We start from the raw sequence: 23420 nt of genomic DNA on the forward strand, positions 1-23420 counted from the left end.
CATTGCATCTGTCTTTCTGCCTATGTCATTCTCTCTTGGATCTGTCCTTCTCCTGTCTTGGATCTGTATCCTTCTCCTTTCTTGGGTCTATGTCTTTCTCCTCTATTGGATCTGTCCTTCTCCACTCTTTGATCAGTGGCCTTCTCCTCTCTTGGATCCGTGTCCTCCTCCTCTCTTGGATCCGTGTCCTCCTCCTCTCTTGGATCTGTCATTCTCCTCTCTTGGATCTGTCCTTCTCCTCTCTTGGATCTGTCCTTCTCCTCTCTTGGATCTGTCTCCTTCTCCTCTCTTGGATCTGTCCTTCTCCTCTCTTGGATCTGTCTCCTTCTCCTCTCTTGGATCTGTCCTTCTCCTCTCTTGGATCTGTTCTTCTACTCTCTTGGATCTGTGTCCTTCTCCTCTCTTGGATCTGATTCCTCCTCCTCTCTTGGATCTGTGTCCTCCTCCTCTCTTGGATCCGTGTCCTCCTTCTCTTTTGGATCTGTGTCCTCCGCCTCTCTTGGATCTGTGTCCTCCTCCTCTCTTGGATCCGTGTCCTCCTCCTCTTTTGGTGATGGCCTTCTCCTCTCTTGGTGATGGCCTTCTCCTCTCTTGTATCTGGCTTTCCCACTCTTTGATCAGTGGCCTTCTCCTCTCTTGGATCCGTGTCCTCCTCCTCTCTTGGATCCGTGTCCTTCTCCTCTCTTGGATCTGTCCTTCTCCTCTCTTGGATCTGTTCTTCTCCACTCTTTGATCAGTGGCCTTCTCCTCTCTTGGATCCGTGTCCTCCTCCTTTCTTGGATCTGTGTCCTCCTCCTCTCTTGGATCTGTGTCCTCCACCTCTCTTGGATCTGTGTCCTCCTCTCTTGGATCTTTGTACTCCTCCTCTCTTGGATCTGTGTCCTCCTCCTCTCTTGGATCCGTGTCCTCCTCCTCTCTTGGTGCTGGCCTTCTCCTCTATTGGATCTGTCCTTCTCCACTCTTTGATCAGTGACCTTCTCCTCTCTTGGATCCGTGTCCTCCTCCTCTCTTGGATCCGTGTCCTCCTCCTCTCTTGGATCTGTCATTCTCCTCTCTTGGATCTGTCCTTCTCCTGTCTTGGATCTGTCCTTCTCCTCTCTTGGATCTGTCCTTCTCCTCTCTTGGATCTGTTCTTCTCCTCTCTTGGATCTGTCCTTCTCCTCTCTTGGATCTGTTCTTCTACTCTCTTGGATCTGTGTCCTCCTCCTCTCTTGGATCTGTGTCCTTCTCCTCTCTTGGATCTGTGTTTTTCTCCTCTCTTGGATCCGTGTCCTTCTCCTCTCTTGGATCCGTGTCCTCCTCCTCTCTTGGATCTGTGTCCTCCTTCTCTCTTGGATCTGTGTCCTCCTTCTCTCTTGGATCTGTGTCCTCCTCTCTTGGATCCGTGTCCTCCTCCTCTCTTGGTGATGTCCTTCTCCTCTCTTGGATCTGTTCTTCTCCTCTCTTGGATCTGTATCATTCTCCATTCTTGGATCTGTATCCTCCTGTAAAGGGTTAAGGTGTTATTTTTTTTAATATATAGCTTTGAAAATGTAAAATACATTGTAAGCAGCACAATAGCAAATACCTTATATAATGCATTCGGGACGGTGTGAAGCCTCGTCTCCATGCTGAAGAAGGGCTCAGCTCCATTTGAATGCATGGAACCAAAATCTTCTCTGGCATGGGGAGTATATGGAATATGATGTTATTAGGGGCTCAGTATTCGAAAGCTGTTCCTGGGCGGCAGATAGAAAGTGTTCATTCTGAAACCTGCAAATCCGGCAAAAACAATCTTTTCGTATCAATATTTCCCTAAAACAGAAAACTGAAACGACCACCTCTCTGTACCAAAATCTGTAAGGTTTGGTGGTTCTGGGCCTAAAAGGGACATTTTAATGGGAAAGTGCTATTTTTTATCAGTGAGATTCCGCTGCCGTGAGATTGCTGATTGTAAAAAGCAGTGTGACTGGATCCAAAGCGTCGCGAGGGGTACGGGGGGAGAGAGAGATGGGGAAGAGAGGAGGGGGCGCGAGGTCTGGGGAGAAGAGAGATGGGGGCGCAAGGTTCGGGGGGGGCAAGGGGTGCGAGGTCCGGGAGGGGAAGCAGGACAAGGTCGGGGGGCGGTAAGCGTGATGAGGTCGGGGGGGGGGGGGGGGGGGCGGGGAAGGCATGCGGCACGAGGTCCGGGGGGGGGGAGGCAAGGGGTGCGAGGTCTGGGGGAGGGGATATGCGGTGTGAGGTCCGGGGAGGGCACGAGGTCCAGGGGGTAAGGGGCGCAAAGCCCAAGGGGGGAAAGGGGCGCGAGTGAGTTTTAGTGAAAAGGGAAAGTGACGTTTCTATGAATGGGATAATCCTGCCCTGGGGGCCGATCCTATGGCAGGGATTCCTAGAAACCAGCCCCCCCAACACCCGCCTTCTCCTCACCCTGCAACCAATAGGACCCTCCCAGACGGCCTGTTAAGGGAGGCTGCAGGCCTCTGCTTGCATTTATAGGGCCCAGTTTCTAAGAATCCTGTTGAGTAATTAGCTTGGGATTCCTGCCTTTCAGACGGGGAAGGACAGATTTGCCTCCTCAGCCGCCCCACATAATGTTACAATTCATAAATGGCATTGCTGCTTTAACCATTTAGCTGCCAGCGGATCTCCGTGATCTCCTATTCCTTATTCACCCTGCACCCCCTCCTACTGTCTCTGTGCGTCCTTCCTACCAACCAGTTAGATTGTAAGCTCTTCGGGGCAGGGACTCCTTTTCCTAAATGTTACTTTTATGTCTGAAGCGCTTATTCCCTTTATGTGTTATTGATAGGATTGTCCTGTGTATTCCTGCTGTGAAGCGCTGTGTACACTAATGGCGCTATATAAATACAGAATAGAAGAATGATAAATTGCTACACACTATTATAATCAGAAAAAAGGGGATACAACTACCGGTGCTCCTGGTTCAGGAGTCTCTGTATCAATCCAGGGTATAGCGAAGGGAAGAGAATCAGGGCTCCACGGATTTGCTCAATAACCTAATTTATTGCCAATAGACGTAACGTTTCGGCCACACAGGCCTTTCTCAAAAGCAGAAATGGCCATGTGCCAATATGAGAAAGGCCTGTTTGGCCGAAACGTTAGGTCTATTGGCAATAAATTAGTTTATTGAGCAAATCCGTGGAGCCCTGATTCTCTTCCCTTCACTATATAAATACATACATACACCACGTCCTGTCTTATTCCTTATATACCCTGCGCCCCGTCCTGTCTTATTCCTTATACACCCTGCACCCCGTCCTGTCTTATTCCTTATACACCCTGCACCCCGTCCTGTCTTATTCCTTATACACCCTGCACCCCGTCCTGTCTTATTCCTTATACACCCCGCACCCCATCCTGTCATTCCATATACACCCTGCACCCGTCCTGTCTTATTCCTTATACACCCTGCACCCCGTCCTGTCTTATTCCTTATACACCCTGCACCCCGTCCTGTCTTATTCCTTATACACCCCGCACCCCATCCTGTCATTCCATATACACCCTGCACCCGTCCTGTCTTATTCCTTATACACCCTGCACCCCATCCTGTCATTCCTTATACACCCTGCACCCCGTCCTGTCTTATTCCTTATATACCCTGCAACCCGTCCTGTCTTATTCCTTATACACCCTGCGCCCCATCCTGTATTATTCCTTATACACCCTGCACCCCGTCCTGTGTTATTCCTTATACACCCTGCACCCCGTCCTGTGTTATTCCTTATACACCCTGCACCCTGTCCTGTCTTATTCCTTATACACCCTGCACCCCGTCCTGTCTTATTCCTTATACACCCTGCACCCCGTCCTGTCTTATTCCTTATACACCCTGCACCCCATCCTGTCTTATTCCTTATACACCCTGCACCCCATCCTGTCTTATTCCTTATACACCCTGCACCCCGTCCTGTCTTATTCCTTATACACCCTGCGCCCCATCCTGTATTATTCCTTATACACCCTGCACCCCGTCCTGTATTATTCCTTATACACCCTGCACCCCGTCCTGTCTTATTCCTTATACACCCTGCACCCCGTCCTGTCTTATTCCTTATACACCATGCACCCCGTCCTGTCTTATTCCTTATACACCCTGCGCCCCATCCTGTATTATTCCTTATACACCCTGCACCCCGTCCTGTCTTATTCCTTATACACCCTGCGCCCCGTCCTGTCTTATTCCTTATACACCCTGCGCCCCGTCCTGTCTTATTCCTTATACACCCTGCGCCCCGTCCTGTCTTATTCCTTATACACCCTGCACCCCGTCCTGTCTTATTCCTTATACACCCTGCGCCCCGTCCTGTCTTATTCCTTATACACCCTGCACCCCGTCCTGTCTTATTCCTTATACACCCTGCACCCCGTCCTGTCTTATTCCTTATACACCCTGCACCCCGTCCTGCCTTATTCCTTATACACCCTGCACCTCGTCCTGTCTTATTCCTTATACACCCTGCGCCCCGTCCTGTCTTATTCCTTATACACCCTGCACCCCGTCCTGTCTTATTCCTTATACACCCTGCACCTCGTCCTGTCTTATTCCTTATACACCCTGCACCCCGTCCTGTCTTATTCCTCATACACCCTGCACCCCGTCCTGTCTTATTCCTTATACACCCTGCACCCCGTCCTGTCTTATTCCTTATACACCCTGCACCCCGTCCTGTCTTATTCCTTATACACCCTGCACCCCGTCCTGTCTTATTCCTTATACACCCTGCACCCCGTCCTGTCTTATTCCTTATACATCCTGCACCCCGTCCTGTCTTTCCTTATACACCCTGCGCCCCGTCCTGTCTTATTCCTTATACACCCTGCAACCCGTCCTGTCTTATTCCTTATACACCCTGCAACCCGTCCTGTCTTATTCCTTATACACCCTGCGCCCCGTCCTGTCTTATTCCTTATACACCCTGCACCCCGTCCTGTCTTATTCCTTTACACCCTGCGCCCCGTCCTGTCTTATTCCTTATACACCCTGCGCCCCGTCCTGTCTTATTCCTTATACACCCTGCGCCCCGTCCTGTCTTATTCCTTATACACCCTGCACCTCGTCCTGTCTTATTCCTTATACACCCTGCACCCCGTCCTGTCTTATTCCTTATACACCCTGCACCCCGTCCTGTCTTATTCCTTATACACCCTGCACCCCGTCCTGTCTTATTCCTTATACACCCTGCGCCCCGTCCTGTCTTATTCCTTATACACCCTGCACCCGTCCTGTCTTATTCCTTATACACCCTGCACCCCGTCCTGTCTTATGCCTTATACACCCTGCACCCCGTCCTGTCTTATTCCTTATACACCCTGCACCCCGTCCTGTCTTATTCCTTATACACCCTGCACCCCGTCCTGTCTTATTCCTTATACACCCTGCACCCCGTCCTGTCTTATTCCTTATACACCCTGCACCCCGTCCTGTCTTATTCCTTATACACCCTGCACCCCGTCCTGTCTTATTCCTTATACACCCTGCACCCCGTCCTGTCTTATTCCTTATACACCCTGCGCCCCGTCCTGTCTTATTCCTTATATACCCTGCACCCCGTCCTGTCTTATTCCTTATACACCCTGCACCCCCGTCCTGTCTTATTCCTTATACACCCTGCGCCCCGTCCTGTTTTATTCCTTATACACCCTGCGCCCCGTCCTGTCTTATTCCTTATACACCCTGCGCCCCGTCCTGTCTTATTCCTTATACACCCTGCACCCCGTCCTGTCTTATTCCTTATACCCCCTGCACCCCGTCCTGTCTTATTCCTTATACACCCTGCACCCCGTCCTGTCTTATTCCTTATACACCCTGCACCCCGTCCTGTATTATTCCTTATACACCCTGCGCCCCGTCCTGTCTTATTCCTTATACACCCTGCACCCCGTCCTGTCTTATTCCTTATACACCCTGCGCCCCGTCCTGTCTTATTCCTTATACACCCTGCACCCCGTCCTGTCTTATTCCTTATACACCCTGCACCCCGTCCTGTCTTATTCCTTATACACCCTGCAACCCGTCCTGTCTTATTCCTTATACACCCTGCGCCCCGTCCTGTCTTATTCCTTATACACCCTGCGCCCCGTCCTGTCTTATTCCTTATACACCCTGCGCCCCGTCCTGTCTTATTCATTTATCTGCTTTATTCTTCATACACTTTGTCATGTTCTGTTTTATTTCTTATCCTTTGTGTCTTGTATCGTTTTGTTCTTTCTTATTCATTACAATCCCCCCCCCCTCCACCCCTCCCTGCCTCTCTCTCTCCTTCTCTCTTTCACCTTCACCTCTTCCTCCCTGTCGTTCTTTTCATCTCCCCCTCTGCCTTTATCTGCCTCTCTCTTTCTCTCTCTCCCCTCTCCCGCCCTCTCTTTCTCTCGGCTTTCCCTCCCCTCCCAGTCTCCTCCACACATTGTCAAAGCCAATGCTGTTTCAGCCCTCCCATTAGACTCCCTCTGTCTACAGCGCTCCCTCCTCTTCCTCCCACACCCGCTCTCTCCCACTAAAATACGCCAAGCAGCCATCCAGAAAGTGAGGTGAAGCCAAAGGCAACAGAGCTGGGTATGTTTCATCCATTCATCCAGAGAACGAGGGAGCGAGAAAGCGATAGAAAGAGGGAGCGAGAAAGGAGAGACACATGCCTTAAATTCCTTTACCCTGTGTGCTGCCAGAGAGATCTGCAGAGCATCGCTGGTACTGACTGGGTTAAAACTTAGCCTGCTTAGGGCCAGCATTGTGGGGGGCCGGGGGGGAGGGGGGGTGTTAGGGGGTAAAGTACCTCTTCCATACCTTGTAACTTCTGGCATAATATGGCGCGTCCACACAGCCGTTATAATGTAGATTTCACTTAAACATTTCGGCAGAAATGTAATCCCCCCCCCCCGCCTCTCCCCCTCCCAAAGCCGAGAGTTGGTGAAAGAGAAAAGAGGCGAGCGAGCCGGGAGAATTGGATAGGGCTGGGATTTCGTTTTAAGGAGGAGGGAGGCGTAACCGCTCGGATCCCCCTGGTTTCATTGCGTCTAACCGGGGGGGCTTTTTGTGCACGTCTCTTGCTTCGGTCTTACAATGGAGGATGTGAAGAATCCCCCCCCCCCCCTTCGCGCGTCCTTCGCCGGGGCGTCACGCGCGAGATGCTGTTTTTTCGCCGGGATCCTTGCTTCGTGGGAAGGCACGTTCGGGGGTGGGGGGCGGACGCTATTGCAACAAGCGCCCCTCCTCGGGGCATGTGGTGGCGGTGAGGAGATGGGGTGTTTGTTGAAGGGATTCCGGGGTGGGGGCCACGTGAGTCTGTGATGCAGTATCTTCCGATAACGGTATTATCCCGGAGACGGGTGTGTATACAGCCCTTCCTGCCGGAGTAAGGTGCACACGCAGCCTGCGGGGCGCCTGTAAGGGGGATGCCCCCAGGACAGGATTCCTCCCTTATAACATTGCATTGAGTAGGGGGCGAGATGGTAATACACAGTGGGGATGTGGTTGTAGCAGCTAATTCCCCCATAGGGAGGGCCACGTGCAGTCTGCGGGGAGATGGTGTATATAAGGGGGTGTTGGTGTTACGGGGGATCCCCTGGACCGCGTTACGGCGGTGGGGAGGTGTTCTTATACCGGGGGGCATTTCGATAGAATACGAATTCCTCCCATTGTATAGCGCACGTGGTGGCTGCACCGAGACGTCTTGTGGTGGGCGGTATGGGGGAGATTTCCTCTTTCTACTCCTTCAGTGCCACTGTCGGATCTCGCCCGCATTTTAACCCCTTCAGTGCCAGCGGGGAAAGCGGTGCTGCCCCCCCCTCTCCTCCGGCAATGAAGGGGTTAATAAGAGGGCAGCTGGGTTGTTAGGGAAGGGATGCTATTTTAGTATTGCTTTTTTCTTCGACCCCCCCCCCCCCCCCCATTGTACACGGCATGTGGGTTCCCTGCCTTTAAAAGAAGCTGTGAGGAGGTGTTAGTCGGGCAGAGACAACCCCATCAGAGGCCAGCGTGGAACAGAAGGGGCGCCAGGGTCTCGTCCCAGTGGAAGGGCAATGGTGGGAGGGTCTCCTCCCAGTGGAAGGACAATGGTGGCAGGGCCTCCTCCCAGTGGAAGGGTAATAGTGGCAGGGTCTCCTCCCAGTGGAAGGGCAATGGTGGCAGGGTCTCTTCCCAGTGGAAGGGCAATGGTGGCAGGGTCTCCTCTCAGTGGAAGGGCAATGGTGGGAATCTCCTCTAAGTGGAAGGGGAATGGTGGCAGGGTCTCCTCCCAGTGGAAGGATAATGGTGACAGGGTCTTCTCCTATTGAAAGGGCAATGGTGGCAGGGCCTCCTCCCAGTGGAAGGGTAATGGTGACATGGTCTCCTCCCAGTGGAAGGGTAATGGTGACAGGGTCTTCTCCCATTGGAAGGGCACTGGTGGCAGGGCCTCCTCCCAGTGGAAGGGTAATGGTGGCAGGGTCTTCTCCCAGTGGAAGGGCACTGGTGGCAGGGCCTCCTCCCAGTGGAAGGGTAATGGTGGCAGGGTCTTCTCCCAGTGGAAGGGCACTGGTGGCAGGGTCTTCTCCCAGTGGAAGGGCAATGGTGGCCCTGGGAGATGTTCTTAGAGGGATTCCTCGTGGAAGCCGCACGTTCGGCATGTGAGGAGGTCAATGTGATTGTTCTCAGAACAAGTTCATTTCTTTTCTTCTTCTTTTTTTTCACCCCGCGAGAAGATCTGGGGGAGCTGGGAAGGGATGTTCTTGTATAGGGCTGAGCGTACACCAGTGGTTAATTCCCTGACATGTTCAGGACTGCGAGATGCTCTTATCACTGCGATTGTTCCCTTAAACAATGGTATGTTGGAGATCTATAAAGATATTCTTGTAAAGGAATGCTTATAATGTATGTATGCCCTATAAACCCAGCTTGGCACGTAGCAAAACATATATAGATTTTGATAAAGGTTTCGACGGGGACAATACGTCGTTCTCATCCACAAATAAAAGATGCACAATTTTTTCATCAAGACGAGTGTGCTGAATTCCTGTTTTATTTTATTTACTACATATATATATATATATATATATATTTGTGTACCGTATAGTATCATCTTCAGCTATTGTCATTCTATCGCTGGATGGAGCCCTTCCCAATGATCTTTCACTGCGGTCTTATCCTCCCATCTTACTTTTGGTCGTCATTTTGACCTTTTGACATCCGTCGAAATCCAGTCCAGTACCATCTTCGTCCAACAATGGTCACGTCTTCATTCTCTATGACCATCTCACTGCCATGTTACCCTCACTATTGTGCTGACTGTTTGCTCCCGAACACATTCATTCTTTTCCCCGTCTCCTCGGGTAGTATTCCGAATTTCTCTCTCTCCGTACTTCTTTTCCATTCCATGGGTTTTGTGGCCTTGGATGCTTCCGGAAGGACGCATGGTCCATCGGTGAGGGCTTCTTATTCATCTTTATCTGCTTGATTAGGAAATAGAAACGGCGTAATTAATTCATATTAAATGTTCTTAAAACCAGCATCGGCACAGGTGACTCAATCAGTGGCTCAGTTCATCTGTGCTGAAGCAGGGACTGATTGAGCCACCTTTATTGAAACGGGTATCCTGAAAACCTGACCTGTTGGGGGGGCTCAAGGACTGGAGCTGATAACCCCCCAGTGTAAACACTTCGGCCAAGCAAATTGTGTGCGCTCTCTCTATTCCCCAACCAAAGTTACGCCCGTATTTATGTCAATTCCGCAACCTTTGTGCAAAGTTTTTAAAAACTTCCAGACGGGTGTTGCAGTAAACCCGTTACTGCGAGCGTTACTGCGAGCGTTACTGCGAGAGTTACTGCGAGCGTTACTGCGAGCGTTACTGCGAGCGTTACTGCGAGCGTTACTGCGAGCGTTACTGCGAGCGTTACTGCGGGCGTTACTGCGAGCGTTACTGCGAGAGTTACTGCGAGCGTTACTGCGAGCGTTACTGCGAGCGTTACTGCGAGAGTTACTGCGAGCGTTACTGCGAGCGTTACTGCGAGAGTTACTGCGAGAGTTACTGCGAGCGTTACTGCGAGCGTTACTGCGAGAGTTACTGTGGGCATTAAGTGGTACCGCGAGCGTTACTGCGGGCGTTAATGTGGGTGTTACTGCGGGTGTTACCGCAAGAGTTACTGCGAGCGTTACTGCGAGAGTTACTGCGGGCATTAAGTGGTACCGCGAGCGTTACTGCGGGCGTTAATGTGGGTGTTACTGCGGGCGTTACCGCAAGAGTTACTGCGGGCGTTACTGCGCGTCATGGTTTAGAATAATGGGACACTACACCTGGGAGTCCTTCATCTTTCGTTAGACTTGTTCTCGCCGGCATTTCCCTCACCATAGCGCAGTCACGGTTCGGTACACGCTGAGTGATCCACTTGCGGATCGTGTATATTGAATATCTGTCCTTGTGTTCCCGGGGATGTTCCAGTTACCGCTTCGTCTCATCTATTCTCTTATCCCGTTCGCGATTCCGCCTGTTTTCTCGGGGTTTTCTTATTCAATCTTGATAAGTTTTCCAGAATTGTTTGTGTAAGTATCCCCATCTCGAGCGAGCGGAAGCGACCTTTCCACTCCAGCTGGTATTCTCTGCTGTTATTCTTCATGATTCTCTGTAATTAGTTATCTTCTTGGTATCTTTGCATTAATATGTATTGGCAGCTAACCAACCGGCGATCACTGCTTGTGTCCAAACAGTAGAGGACTGTGCAGTCTCCCGTCACATGCTTCTTGGTAGAGCGTATATACAGTAGTCTGTTTCATTCTTGATTCCATTGGGTCCAGTCCATGTCCAATTTCTATTTGGATTCTTCTTGAAGAGTGAATTGATGATGTAAAAGTTCTCACGTTCTTTATTGGGCTGGGCTTTTATTGGGAAAAATAACCAGTGCAGGAAAAGATAAACCATTGTGTGACAGTATAGGTGCATAGCACATTATCACTTCCACCTGTGTGTGGAAAATGAGTATACACACAGACTCACAGACACACACACATATATATATATACACACTCACACATATATATGTATATATATACACACAGAGTGTGTCGTGCTGACTTAGCTAGAGGACCATACCGGCTATGCCCCTGAGGAAGTCGCTACCATTGCAATGAAACGCGTAGGGTATTCTTCTATTGGAATTGCGGTGGCTGACCCCTCCACCGTTACGCGGACAGAATGGAGCAACATGATGCCTTGCAGTTGAGGATTTCTTCCATGGTGAAAACCAGTGTCCTGTGGTGCTGCTTGGAGTCATCCACCTGGGTTGACAGTCGGCTGAGGTCATTCGGACTCCGGACTCCACTGGTGACTCCAATGGTGACTCCACCATCCTGCCCTCCCACCTGCATCATGGGATTCCGGTTCCGTACACCTCCACCTGTGACCAGGTTATTCACACTGCGACTTTATCACCTGTGTTTGTGAGTGAACTTTATGGTTTCAACAACCAATATATGTAATCAATTGTAGTACTATATGGAGCATGTGTGTGTATATATATATATATTAGCGAGGCAAGACGGCGGCACACACTAGTTAGAGTGCCGGTTCAGGCAGATGGTACAAGGTATAAAGAGGGTAACTTTCAGTCTATAAGGATCACAACTGTGATCCACAATACCAGCCCGGCACAGGAGTAGAACAAGTAAAGTATTTATTAAGTCCAACACGCACACATGTATCCCGACGTTCCGGTCCGCAGGGGACCTCGCACACTTATGACAGTCGGAGGTTGGCATTGCTCTCACCAATATGTTTTTTCTTCTCTTCGCTGGTATGGAGGCAGTGGCGGGACCCCTTCCTGGCCGCAAACGCTGTCGCAATGTAGGAATAGAAGATATCTCCTCCGCGCACAGACTTAGTCAGGAATTAGTTTAACATGTCATCATTCATTGAAACAGACAGTGAAAACGTCCCACAATGTTTTCGGTGTGTGTGTCTGTCTACATATGTGCATACATACATAGATGCATACATACATACATGCATAAATACATACATGCATAAATACATACATACATACATTCATGCATACATACATGCATACATACATGCATACATTCATGCATACATCCATCCATACATACATGCATACATTCATGTATACATACATGTATTACACATATATGTATATCTACAAATTCACTCCCTTAGGATAGAGCACATTTGGGCCAGTCGCCTGTTCCCATAATAAACATATAACCCTTATACAGAGAGATACTGGCGTGGTGTTATAGCAGGGATTTAGTGTACTAATGAAGTAGAGGAATGTAGAAACTGCTTGGGTTGGACACGGGTATCAGGAACACGAAGAGAGCGCAGGGATCAGAGGGGGTTTGAGGTTTCACAGCTGGTAGGAGACGGGGCAGGCTGCATGTGCCAAGTGGTCCTTATCTGCTGACCATTCCTCTGTCCTGTGATGTGTCTGATAAAGGGTCACACGGGGGGATCTGTCATTATAACAGGACTGATCGCTGACGCCGCGGGGTGTTTTTAGAACATGAATTGTACATTTCTCTGGGCAAGGACTTCTCCTACTGTATGCTGTTCTGTTTGATGCATTTATTGGGGTCTATGGGGGTTATTAATTAAACTGCAATTGTGCCGATCGGGGCACTATTGTGTGCAAACTCCCATTATGTGCCTATCGGCACTATCACGGGTAAATTAATTACCCCCTATGTATCAAGGCAAAAGTGGCACAGTTATTGGACAAAAACAGCGCCCCAGATGTTTCAAAGAAATAATCCTATTGAATTGAATGGAGTATTTCCTTAGATGCGTATTGTGCAGATTTTTGCCCCAGGGTGGCACTATTGTTGCCTTGATCCGCATTATAATGTCCATATGGTTGGTGCTATAGAAATAAAATCAGAACGTACACACACACAGGAGTTCCGCTCCCTGTAAGGGGCCCACCTTGGGACTGCAATCCGAGCTTGTTTTGGGGTGGATGTGATTGAAGCAGGACACCTCCCCTATGTAGCAGCGTGTCTGACGCTGGATGTTCTCAGAGCGAGTATTCATGGCACATGAATAAGATGTGAGATCTGGCTCTTGTTGTGGGGTCGGTACCAGCCATAGCCGAGGAGTCACACGGTATGTTTGGTTTATGTGCAGGTAAAGCCGAGCCCGTGTTTCGGGGGAAACGTAGTGTCATTATCGGCAACACAGTCTGCACTCCGTGCACCAAAGCAAAACTCTGGTTAGGGCGACCAGATGTCCCGGTTTAGCCGGGACCGTCCCGATTTTTGGCCGTTTGTCCCGACTTTTCTGCCCACTGTCCCGGTTTTCCTGATGTGCATAAGCGGCTTTCAAATGGCGATCACGCATATGCGGCCAGCAAGCACTCATCGCGAGCAGTCCGCGCTCGCCGTTTGTGCATGCGCAGCATTAGTCCTGGTTTTTGCCGGGACATATATGGTGACCCTAGATCTGGTTCCCCCAAATGGCCACATATTTTCCTTGATACGCAGACCACACTGACTGATGCTTGGGCCTCTAGCCTGACACGTTACACTCTGTTACCCGTCTTATGGGCCTACGGGATCTAGTTACTTGTATGTATGTATGTATGTGTGTGTGTATGTATGTATGTATGTATGTATGTGTGTGTATGTGTGTGTATGTGTGTGTGTGTGTGTATGTATGTGTGTGTGTGTGTGTGTGTATGTATGTGTGTGTATGTATGTGTGTGTGTATGTATGTATGTATGTATGTATGTGTGTGTGTATGTATGTATGTATGTATGTATGGGTGTGTGTATGTATGTATGTGTGTGTGTATGTATGTGTGTGTGTATGTATGTGTGTGTGTATGTGTGTGTGTGTGTGTGTGTGTGTGTGTGTGTATGTATGTATGTGTGTCTTTATGTATATAGCGCCATTAATATACATAGCCCTTCACAGCAGTAATACACGTGACATTCATATAAATAACAAATAATACAAATAACAGGTCATGGGAATAAGTGTTTCAGACATAAAAGTAACATTTAGGAAGAGGAGTCCCTGCTCCGAGGAGCTTACAATCTAATTGGTTGGTAGGAAGGAAGTACAGAGACAGTAGGAGGGTGTTCTGGTAAGTGCGTCTGCAGGGGGCCAAGCTTTATGTATCAGGTGTATAGTATCAGCCACGGCGCTACTCATATGCTTCTTTAAGGAGGTGGGGCTTAAAGGTGGACTTTAATTATATAGAGTCTCTCGGCTGCAGAAGTACAGCAGCGCAGAGCCGTATCTCTCAAACACTCGTAATCCCACGGAAAGGAACAGGAGTTTCCCCTTCGCTAAATCTGGTGCCGTTCCATTGCACGGACTTTGTGCCGGTTCTGCAGCCAGGACACGGCGGTAAATAACCCCCCTATGTATAAAATACTCCCAGCTGTAAAACTAGAGCAAAGAAAAACCGCCACCATATTTATTCAATCCCATTCCTTAATACGGGGCTTTCCTCCTTATTTATTTATTTATAACATGTTTTACCAGGAAGTAATACATTGAGAGTTACCTCTCGTTTTCAAGTATGTCCCGGGCACAGAGTTAGGACAAATAATACATGGTTACAAATACAGTTACATAAATGAACAGGGTATACATTATATACAAGACATTGCGTGCACAGTTAAATATAATATATATTATGGGCGTATGAAACAGTTACAGACCAGATTAAAATGTGTGACAGCCTTAGATTTGAAAGAACTTAAACTGGTGGTGGGTGTGAGAGTCTCTGGTAGGTTGTTCCAGTTTTGGGGTGCACGGAAAGAGAAGGAGGAACGGCCGGATACTTTGTTGAGCCTTGGGACCATGAATAGTCTTTTGGAGTCTGATCTCAGGTGATAGGTGCTGTATGTGGTAGGGGTGAGGAGCTTGTTCAGGTAGCTGGGTAGCTTGCCCAGAAAGTATTTGAAGGCATGACAGGAAAGGTGAACTTTGCGCCTAGACTCAAGTGATGACCAATCTAGTTCTTTGAGCATTTCGCAGTGATGTGTGTTGTAGTTGCATTGGAGAACAAATCGACAAATTGAGTTGTAGAGGGTGTCAAGTTTGCTAAGGTGGGTTTGAGGAGCCGAGCCATATACTATGTCTCCATAGTCAATAATTGGCATTAGCATCTGCTGTGCGATACGCTTTCTGACCAGGAGACTTAGGGAGGATTTGTTCCTGTAAAGTACCCCTAGTTTGGCACTGGCACTGACATTGATACTGGTATTGATACTGGTACTAGCACTGGCACTGACATTGGTACTGGTACTAGCACTGGCACTGACACTGGTACTGGTACTAGCAGCCTTTACGCATCAGCATCTAAGTATAGAAGTTTGCGCATGTTCCTGTCTATAACCAGCGGGGGGGAGGGGGGGGGGCTGAAGGGTCTCTAGAGAATAGCAGCCCCCCCAGTTCAGGTCTCAGGTTATATAATAAGGGGGCAGACAGTTACTAAACTCTGATGTCAACTAACCACCTCAATGGGATCCCTTCTCTTAGCCCAATCCTGCGCTGTATCTTTGCCCTGTTGTACATGCCCCTTTTGGGTGTTCAGGTTACCTGTGTGACTAGCACTGACACTGGTACTAGCACTGGTACTGGCACTAGCACAGACACTGGCACTGGCACTGGCACAGACACTGGTACTGGAACAGTCACTAGCACTGGCACAGACACTAGCACTGACACTGGTACTAGCACTGACACTGGTACTAGCACTGACACTGGTACTAGTACTGACACTGGTACTAGCACTGACACTGGTACTAGCACTGACACTGGTACTAGCACTGACACTGGTACTAGTACTGACACTGGTACTAGCACTGACACTGGTACTAGCACTGACACTGGTACTAGCACTGACACTGGTACTAGCACTGACACTGGTATTAGCACTGACACTGGTACTAGCACTGACACTAGCACTGACACTGGTACTAGCACTATTTATTATTTATTTATAAAATATTTTACCAGGAAGTAATACATTGAGAGTTACCTCTCGTTTTCAAGTATGTCCTGGGCACAGAGTAAAACAAATAATACATGTTTACAAATACAGTTACATAATGAGCAGGGTATACATTATATACAAGACATTGCATGCACAGTTAGAGAAGATGTATATTATAGGCGTATGAAACAGTTACAGACCAGATTAAAATGTGAGACAGCCTTAGGTTTGAAAGAATTTAAACTGGTGGTGGCTGTGAGAGTCTCTGGTAGGTTGTTCCAGTTTTGGGGTGCACGGTAAGAGAAGGAGGAGCGGCCGGATACGGATCCTTGATGAATCCGGCGCCGGTTTTGGCTTCCGTTTGGCGGCCGGGAGACTCCGAGGCTGTGTATGGATGGACTTTGCGTTGACCTGATGCCTGTCGGGTCAGAGAGAGATTTGGGTACTGGTTATAGGAGCAGTTGGATGCATCAAAGATGGCGTCTTCCATCCTTAATCTCGGGGCCAACGGGGATGTGCGCCGAATGCATGATGTTCGTGGAATTTGGCGTGTGGAAATCGGTTTGCAATTATCGTCACCGCGATCCGTGGAAATGGCGAATGTGCGGGCCCTCCCTAACTGCCGGCACACACGGCAATCAGTAACTTGGGCCTTTAACTGCGGTTTAATGCTGGAGATTCTATGGCAGGCGCTCAACTCCAGCCCTCAAGCCCCCCCCCAACAGGTCGGGTTTTCAGGATATTCCTGCTTCAGCACGGGTGGCTGGGATATCCTGAAAACCGGACCTGTTTGGTGGACCTATAGTATAGTAATGTGCAATATTTCTGTAGCGTGTCTTGCTCAATGCTTTGGGGCGGTTACTCCTACCCCCACTGTTTCAGCCTGATGTATTATTATGCACGTGTTCATGTTGCTCTTTCCTGGAAAGTTGGACCCTATATAAAGAAGTAGCTAAATATACCACTGTACAATAGAAAATATTACACAAAGAGACAGGTCTGATCTTCCCTGAACTGAGCCTGGCAGAAGTGGATTGAGGGAAGCGTGGCCCATGTCCGCTAAGCGCAGGTAGATTCGAGATGATAACGTTCCCTAAAACCGGAGCAGGCGTTACTGTTCCTGAGTTAATATGGGGACCGTGAAGCTAATTAGATGCAAAAAAAACAAGAGCGGTTCTACATCTCGTTAGCATCGGCGTAACGTCACCTTATAGCAAAACGTTGCTTTATCTTCCAATAACGCTGGGTTAAATATTTCAGCGTCGCTCTGTTCCAGGCCCTAAAAAATAGGCCTTTACAGCAGCAGTTTATATGTTTATTTGTTTGTTTTCCCCCCTTTAATATGTGCATAAATACAATCCACACAATGATAAGTAATTAGTTCAATGGCTGATCGATCCTTTCTCTTGTGATCGATCAGTGAAGATTTGGCTCGGGGGTTCTCTAAATGACTGTCAGTGCAGCAGAAGATGACCAAAGATGCAAAGTTCTGTGGGGAATATCATGTGACCAGGCAGTCACTAGATACAATTGGTTCACTGCTAGAGAGAGGGCAGGGCTCATAAAGGGGTGTGCCAGAGCCTGTTTCAGAAGAGGAAGGGGATGAGACTTTGTAAATGGTTGCTATAGAAACAAAAAATGCTTAATACATTATAATACATTAAAAATGGCATTCAGAGTTGTTGTTTTTTTTTAAAAAAAGGGGGCTACAAGTATTTTCTCATAGTACGGAAATTATTTATTTAAAAAACAGGTAGGCTATTGCTTGGTCTGCTGCTTTAACTTGAGTTAAGGCCGAGGGGGGAGGAAACAGCGCTGGGTTGGTTAAATTATACCTAGCTGTGGTTTTCCACACACCCAGGCAGTGTAAAAGCCTTCAGGGCCTGCGTGTGAGTAATGCGAAGTGTGGGTGTAACCGAAGCAAGTCCTCTCGTTAACCTAAACCAGGGGGGTCAAACTCGGCCCTCAGGGGCCACAAACAGAGTTTTCAGGATATCCCTGCTTCAGCACTAGGGCGGCCAGGTGTCCAGTACTGAATCGGACTGTCCTGTATTTGGAAACATACAGGACACCTGCAAGCTCATATTGAACCCCCAAAATAACCACAACATATATATAAGCATATAAGTGTCACAGAGGAGTGCTACTGAGCATGACAATATATATTTAAAACCAGAGACAGAACATGAAACACAGACAAAGCTCAGTGCACATCCAGTGAAACCTATACACGGTACAGTGCCTAAATATATATGTATAGATATATATGAAATAAAATGGTCTTTTAGTTTAACATTTTGGCCAAGGTGTTGTAGGCCCCTGAGCCACTATACGGCAGACCACATCTCAAGGGTCCCTAACACTAATATAAATTCTTAATAACCTGTGCATTACCAGGAAGAATGATTTATAATAAATCTATTTAATAGATATCTATACATATATATTTAGGCACTGTACCGTGCATAGGTTTCACTGGATGTGCACTGAGCTCTGTCTGTGTTTCATGTTCTGTATTCTGGAAGCCAGGGATCATGTGTAAGATGATTTAGCACAGATAGTGTCAACTCGGCCCTCTTTTCCAAGCACAACAAGTTCTGTTTCTTTTCTTACTTTATTTGGGGAAAGTAGCATAAAATACAGTCACTGTGAAGAGATGTTGATGTATGAATAGTGTCTCTCTGTGGGTGCCTTGGTAGTTAAGGGCAGGTGAGAAGATAATCCTACCATACAGGAGTATACAGCAGTGCTCACTCATCCAGAGGTAATGGTGGAAAAGGAAGTGTGGGGCAAGGGTCACACTAAAGGTTCAGTGAGACTGCACTAACTGTCAGCAAAAGACAGGGGGGGAAATGGGAAAGCCCAAAACTAGGAGGACTGGAGAGGTTGCCAGAGCAACCAGGGGTATAACAGACTGGAAGGAAAAGGAGATACATAATGTATCCATTCCATCTGCACTGAGAGAGAACTGCAAGGAAAGTGACATCCTAGTGCAGCTAGCAGGGGGAACTGCCAAGGGAAGGGGGGCTGAAACAGAAAGGGCAGACAGGGGTATTTCTCTTCCATGACACTCCCCGTCTGGTATCTGGAGATACCATTATTTAAGGTGTATGTGGAACATATGTGCAATATAACATGACATAGCAACTTCATGCCCATATAACGATGGGATACCGGCCGGTACCACCAGCTTGACGTCCTTTGCCTTCTCGGTAAGGTAGGTGGATGCACAGCTCCAGGTTTGCTGGTTGCACCACAATGTCTTTGTTTAAAAGTCTCTGGCACTGTTTCCTTTTAGCCTTGTGAGAGAACAGTCTTTTTGTCTCTGTAGATTTACCCACAGGGTGCATCCCCTTGTAGGCATGCCAGTCGTGGTAGCCTGTGGTTCTATCACCTGGTGTTTGGCAGAAGGAGATGGCTTTTGGCTCCCTGCGGAAGCGGAGCAACACTCCTGGAAGACTGGTTGTCGAGTCTAGTCCAGTAAAGAGGACGTCGTTCAGGGAGACTCCCTGGAGCTGAGCGCTGGGGCTGAACACTATCCGGATCTGATCGGGTTCCTGAAGGTGGTAGGCCCCAGATGATTGGGAATACCGGCATTCTTCACCTTCCTTCATTAGAGGTGCTGGTTTTGCGTGGCCGGTAAGGAATATCTTCTGGATTAAGGCCACAAAGTTGTTTTTGGTCTCTGGTTCCCTTTGTAGGTCGCAGAGGTGCGAAGTGAACCTAGAGATGGCATGTTCTCCATTGTTTTGGAAGCGCCTTCTTGGTGAACGGAATGGTAGTGGGTTCGCCCAACTGCCAGATCCGTTTCTGATGAGCTCCTTGACCGTTGACATCAGGAATTCTCAATCTCCTATCAATGGTGTTTGCTTGTCGTCGTTCCTTGTTGTCTGGAACGCTGTGCACCGTAGGTCATTGGTGCATTCCTCTTGCACGAGAACATCTCCCCGTAGTTTGGTGAAACGCTTTTGTGTCTCTTTGTTAACTGCCATCGGGAGGTTATTTTCTCCCTGGACGTAACGAAGAACAGTCTCTTTTGCCCTAGTAAATCCCTTTATGAAATGTCTCTGTGGCTGTCTCTTTTTAGACGTGTGAGAGGACAGTCTTTTTGACACTGGGACTTCACCTGTAGGGTGCAATCTTTTGCGGCTGTGCCAGCCGTGGCAACTGGGTGCTTTGTCACTTGATACTCTGTGGAGAGGGACAACTGAACATCTTAGTCGTGCCATTGCTCGCGAGAGGACCGTTTGATTGTTTATTGCCTTTTGGACGATCCCTTTGTCGGTCACCTTTGGGAGGTTACTTCCTTCCCTCGGTGGAATCGACTCATCATCCTTAGCTGTCTGGACTGCTGAGCATCCTAGGCCATTGTCACATCCCCCCGATGTGAGGAGGGTTTTGTTGATCTCAGGGGTATGACCTTGTCTTTTCTCTTCAGAGAGAGATGTGTGTCCACATTCTGTTACAACCGTTCTGCGGGCGTCAATGTAGTCTTGCCCGTGCTCTTTGTTGGTGCACACGTTGCCCACTATCACCCATCCTAGGTCAAGTCTTTGGGCGTATGGCGCGTTGTGGGGTCCGTTATGCTGTTTACGGACTTTATGTACCCTCATGATGTCCCTACCGAGCAGCAGCAAGATCTTGGCGCCTTGTTCTACCGGCCGGATGTGGTTGGCTATTCCTTTGAGGTGGGGGTAATGGAGTGCCACGTCTGGTGTGGGAATCTCGTCCCTGTTTGTGGCCATGTGGTTGCACTCGATGAGTGTGGGAAGGGGCACGTTCACTTTGCCGTCTATTGAGCATATGGTGTAGCCATTCACTCTTCTTCCTGTGGTCTCCATTTGCCCTGCGCACATTCTGAGAGTGTAAGGAGAAGCACCGTCTTGTATGTTAAACATGTCGAAGAACTCTGACCTGACCAGCGATCAGTTGCTCTGGTCGTCGAGAATTGCGTACATCCGAATAGCCTTCTCAGGTTGTCCCTGGGGGTGCACTGCGACAAGGCATATTTTGGAGCAGGACATTTTGTCCCCTTCCTTTCCGCAAACCTCAGTGCGCTGAGATGTGACGGATGTTGACTCTCGTTCTTCTTTCTCCCCGCCATGCTCCGCTACGGAGGATGGGTTCTTGAGTTGGTGGAGTGTCAGCGCCTCTGGGTGTAACGATGTCACGTGGTTGTCGCTTTCGCACACTGTGCATTTGATCTCTTCTTTACAGTCCCTGGCTAGGTGAGTCGTGGAACCGCAGCACCTGAAGCAAACTCTGAATTCTCCAAGTAGCCTCTTGCGTTCCTCTACGGACTTCATCCTGAACCCAAAGCACTTGTTGAGTGGGTGTGGCTTCTTGTGTATGGGACATTCCCTGTTTGGGTCCCTTGGTTCCTTGCTTCCGGTGGTGGGAGGCACGTCTGTCCTGCGGACCGAGATGGGTGTTTGGGTTATCTCGTCACTGGTCTCTCGTTCCTCAGGCTGCTTGCACTGTATGTGGTTTGCACACCTAAGAAGAAGCTGGGGTCGTTCCTCGTCCTTGCTGCTTCGCGAATGAAGCTCAAGAAAACTGAGAATGGGGGGTAGACGACTTGCTTCTCCCTTTTGTATTTGGAACCTTGTGAAATCCACTTTTCTTGGAGGTTGAAGGTTGAAGGGTAGCTTCTCCAGGATGGGTCTCACTCCACGAGCTGAGTCTAGGACGTTGAGACCTATTAAGGAATGGTCTTTCCTTGCGAACTCCAGTTCTTGCAGCAGGTCCCCGAGCTCTCGTAACTTCGAGTAGTCTTTAGTTGTGATCTTGGGGAAGCTGTCTACTCTTTTGAAGAGCGAATCCTTGACTGCTTCGGGGCTGCCGTAGGACTCTTCTAGCCTAGGTCAAGACCTACTTGGGGTTGGTGCGCGTTTGCCGCCCGCAGTCTATTCGCGTGCTCTCTGGATTCGTTCCCCAGGAACTTGAATAGCAGGTTGAGCTCTTCCCTTGCTGAGAAGTCCAAGCTGTTGATTGCGTCTTTGAACGTGAACTTCCACGTCCGGTAGTTCTCAGGGCGGTCGTCGAAGCTGGTGAGTCCTGCTTGCACCAGGTCACGCCGGATCATGTACTTGACTATGTCTGTCAGGCCTGAGGCATCGGCGTGTTTGTCCCGTTCTGAGGTAGTTGCTGGGAGGGTCTGTGCGGTCGCCTCTTCCTTGGCGTGGACGCGTGATGACTGCTGGCCAGTGTGAGGGGCTGTTTTCTCCCGCGTGGGTGTATCTGGATTGTGAGCCTGTTGTGGTGCATCCGTGTGCGCGCTGGCGTGTGGATCACTATTGCGGCTGTGGCTATCCCAGGCAGCATGTACCATTGAAGGAACAACATCTTCTCCTCGTGGGCCTAGCAAGTCTTCGTTGTCTGTGGAGTCACTCCATCCGTGTTGAGATGGTGCGCTGGTGTTTACACTGAAGAGGCTCCTTACGTAGTCTTCAGTGCGCTGGGCTGGATCCTCTGAGGCTATCCGTCTGTACGGTTGCTCCCCGCCATCCTGTTGCGCGGCTGCTTCTAGGACTTCAGCTTTTGCTATGGCGGCAGCGGCTTCCTTCAGCCAATATGCAGCCAATCAGAAGGAGGTGTCAGGAGCCTGGGAGTGGGGCCAAATAGAGGAGGAAACAGCATGGAGCAAAGAGAGGTGTGTGTGTGTGTGTGTCGAGTGCGTCGCAAATTTCACTATTGTGTGCAGTATTTTTGGAGAAGCCATCTGGCAATCCTATTCAGCACAGGTGATTGAGGGCGATGCCACTGATTGAGCCACTTGTATGTATGTTATTATTTATATAGCGCCATTAATGTACATAGCGCTTCACAGCAGTATTACACGTGCCAATCATATAAATAACCAATAATATAAATAACACATCAAGGGGAGAAGTGCTTCAGACATAAAAGTAACATTTAGGAAAAGGAGTCCCTGCCCTGAAGAGCTTACAATCTAATTGGTAGGAGGAACATACAGCTACAGTAGGAGGGCGTTCTGGTAAGTGCATCTGCAAGGAGCCAAGCTTTATGTATCAGGTGTATAGTGTTAGCCACTGAGCTACTCATTTGCTTGGTTAAGCAGGTGTGTTTTAAGGTGGGTCTTAAAGGTGGATAGAGAGGGTGCTAGTCCGGTAATGAGGGGAAGGGCATTCCAGAGGTGTGGGGCAGTCAGTGAGAAAGGTTTAAGGCGGGAGAGGGCTTTAGATACAAAGGGGGTAGGGAGAAGACATCTTTGAGTGGAACGCAAGTGTTGGGATGATGCACAGCGAGAAATTAGGGCTGTGATGTAAGGAGGGGCAGAAGAGTGTAAAGCTTTAAAAGTGAGGAGGAGAATTGAAGGTGTGATTCGAGATTTGGTAGGAAGCCAGAAGAGGGATTTCAGCAGGGGAGACACTGAGACAGATTTAGGAAAGAGTAGAGTGATTCTCGCAGCAGTGTTTAGGATAGATTGTTGGGGTAGACAGGTGAGAGGCAGGAAGGCCGGACAGCAGG

At 48.9% G+C, this 23420-nt stretch overlaps 1 protein-coding gene across 1 annotated transcript; it reads right to left on the reverse strand.

Moving 5' to 3' along the window:
* Positions 1-617: 617 nt before the first annotated feature.
* On the reverse strand, positions 618-1466 carry LOC142498171 (uncharacterized). Its single transcript, XM_075606681.1, has one exon. It carries the CDS (start codon positions 1464-1466, stop codon positions 618-620), a length of 849 nt encoding a protein of 282 aa, XP_075462796.1.
* Positions 1467-23420: the final 21954 nt, after the last annotated feature.

Source organism: Ascaphus truei, chromosome 6 (assembly GCF_040206685.1).
Source record: "Ascaphus truei isolate aAscTru1 chromosome 6, aAscTru1.hap1, whole genome shotgun sequence".
NCBI classification, from domain to species: domain Eukaryota; kingdom Metazoa; phylum Chordata; class Amphibia; order Anura; family Ascaphidae; genus Ascaphus; species Ascaphus truei.

Coding starts and splice junctions, on each gene's coding strand:
- LOC142498171 (XM_075606681.1), bottom strand. CDS start 1,466: ATGGAGAATGATACAGATCCAAGAGAGGAGAAGAACAGATCCAAGAGA.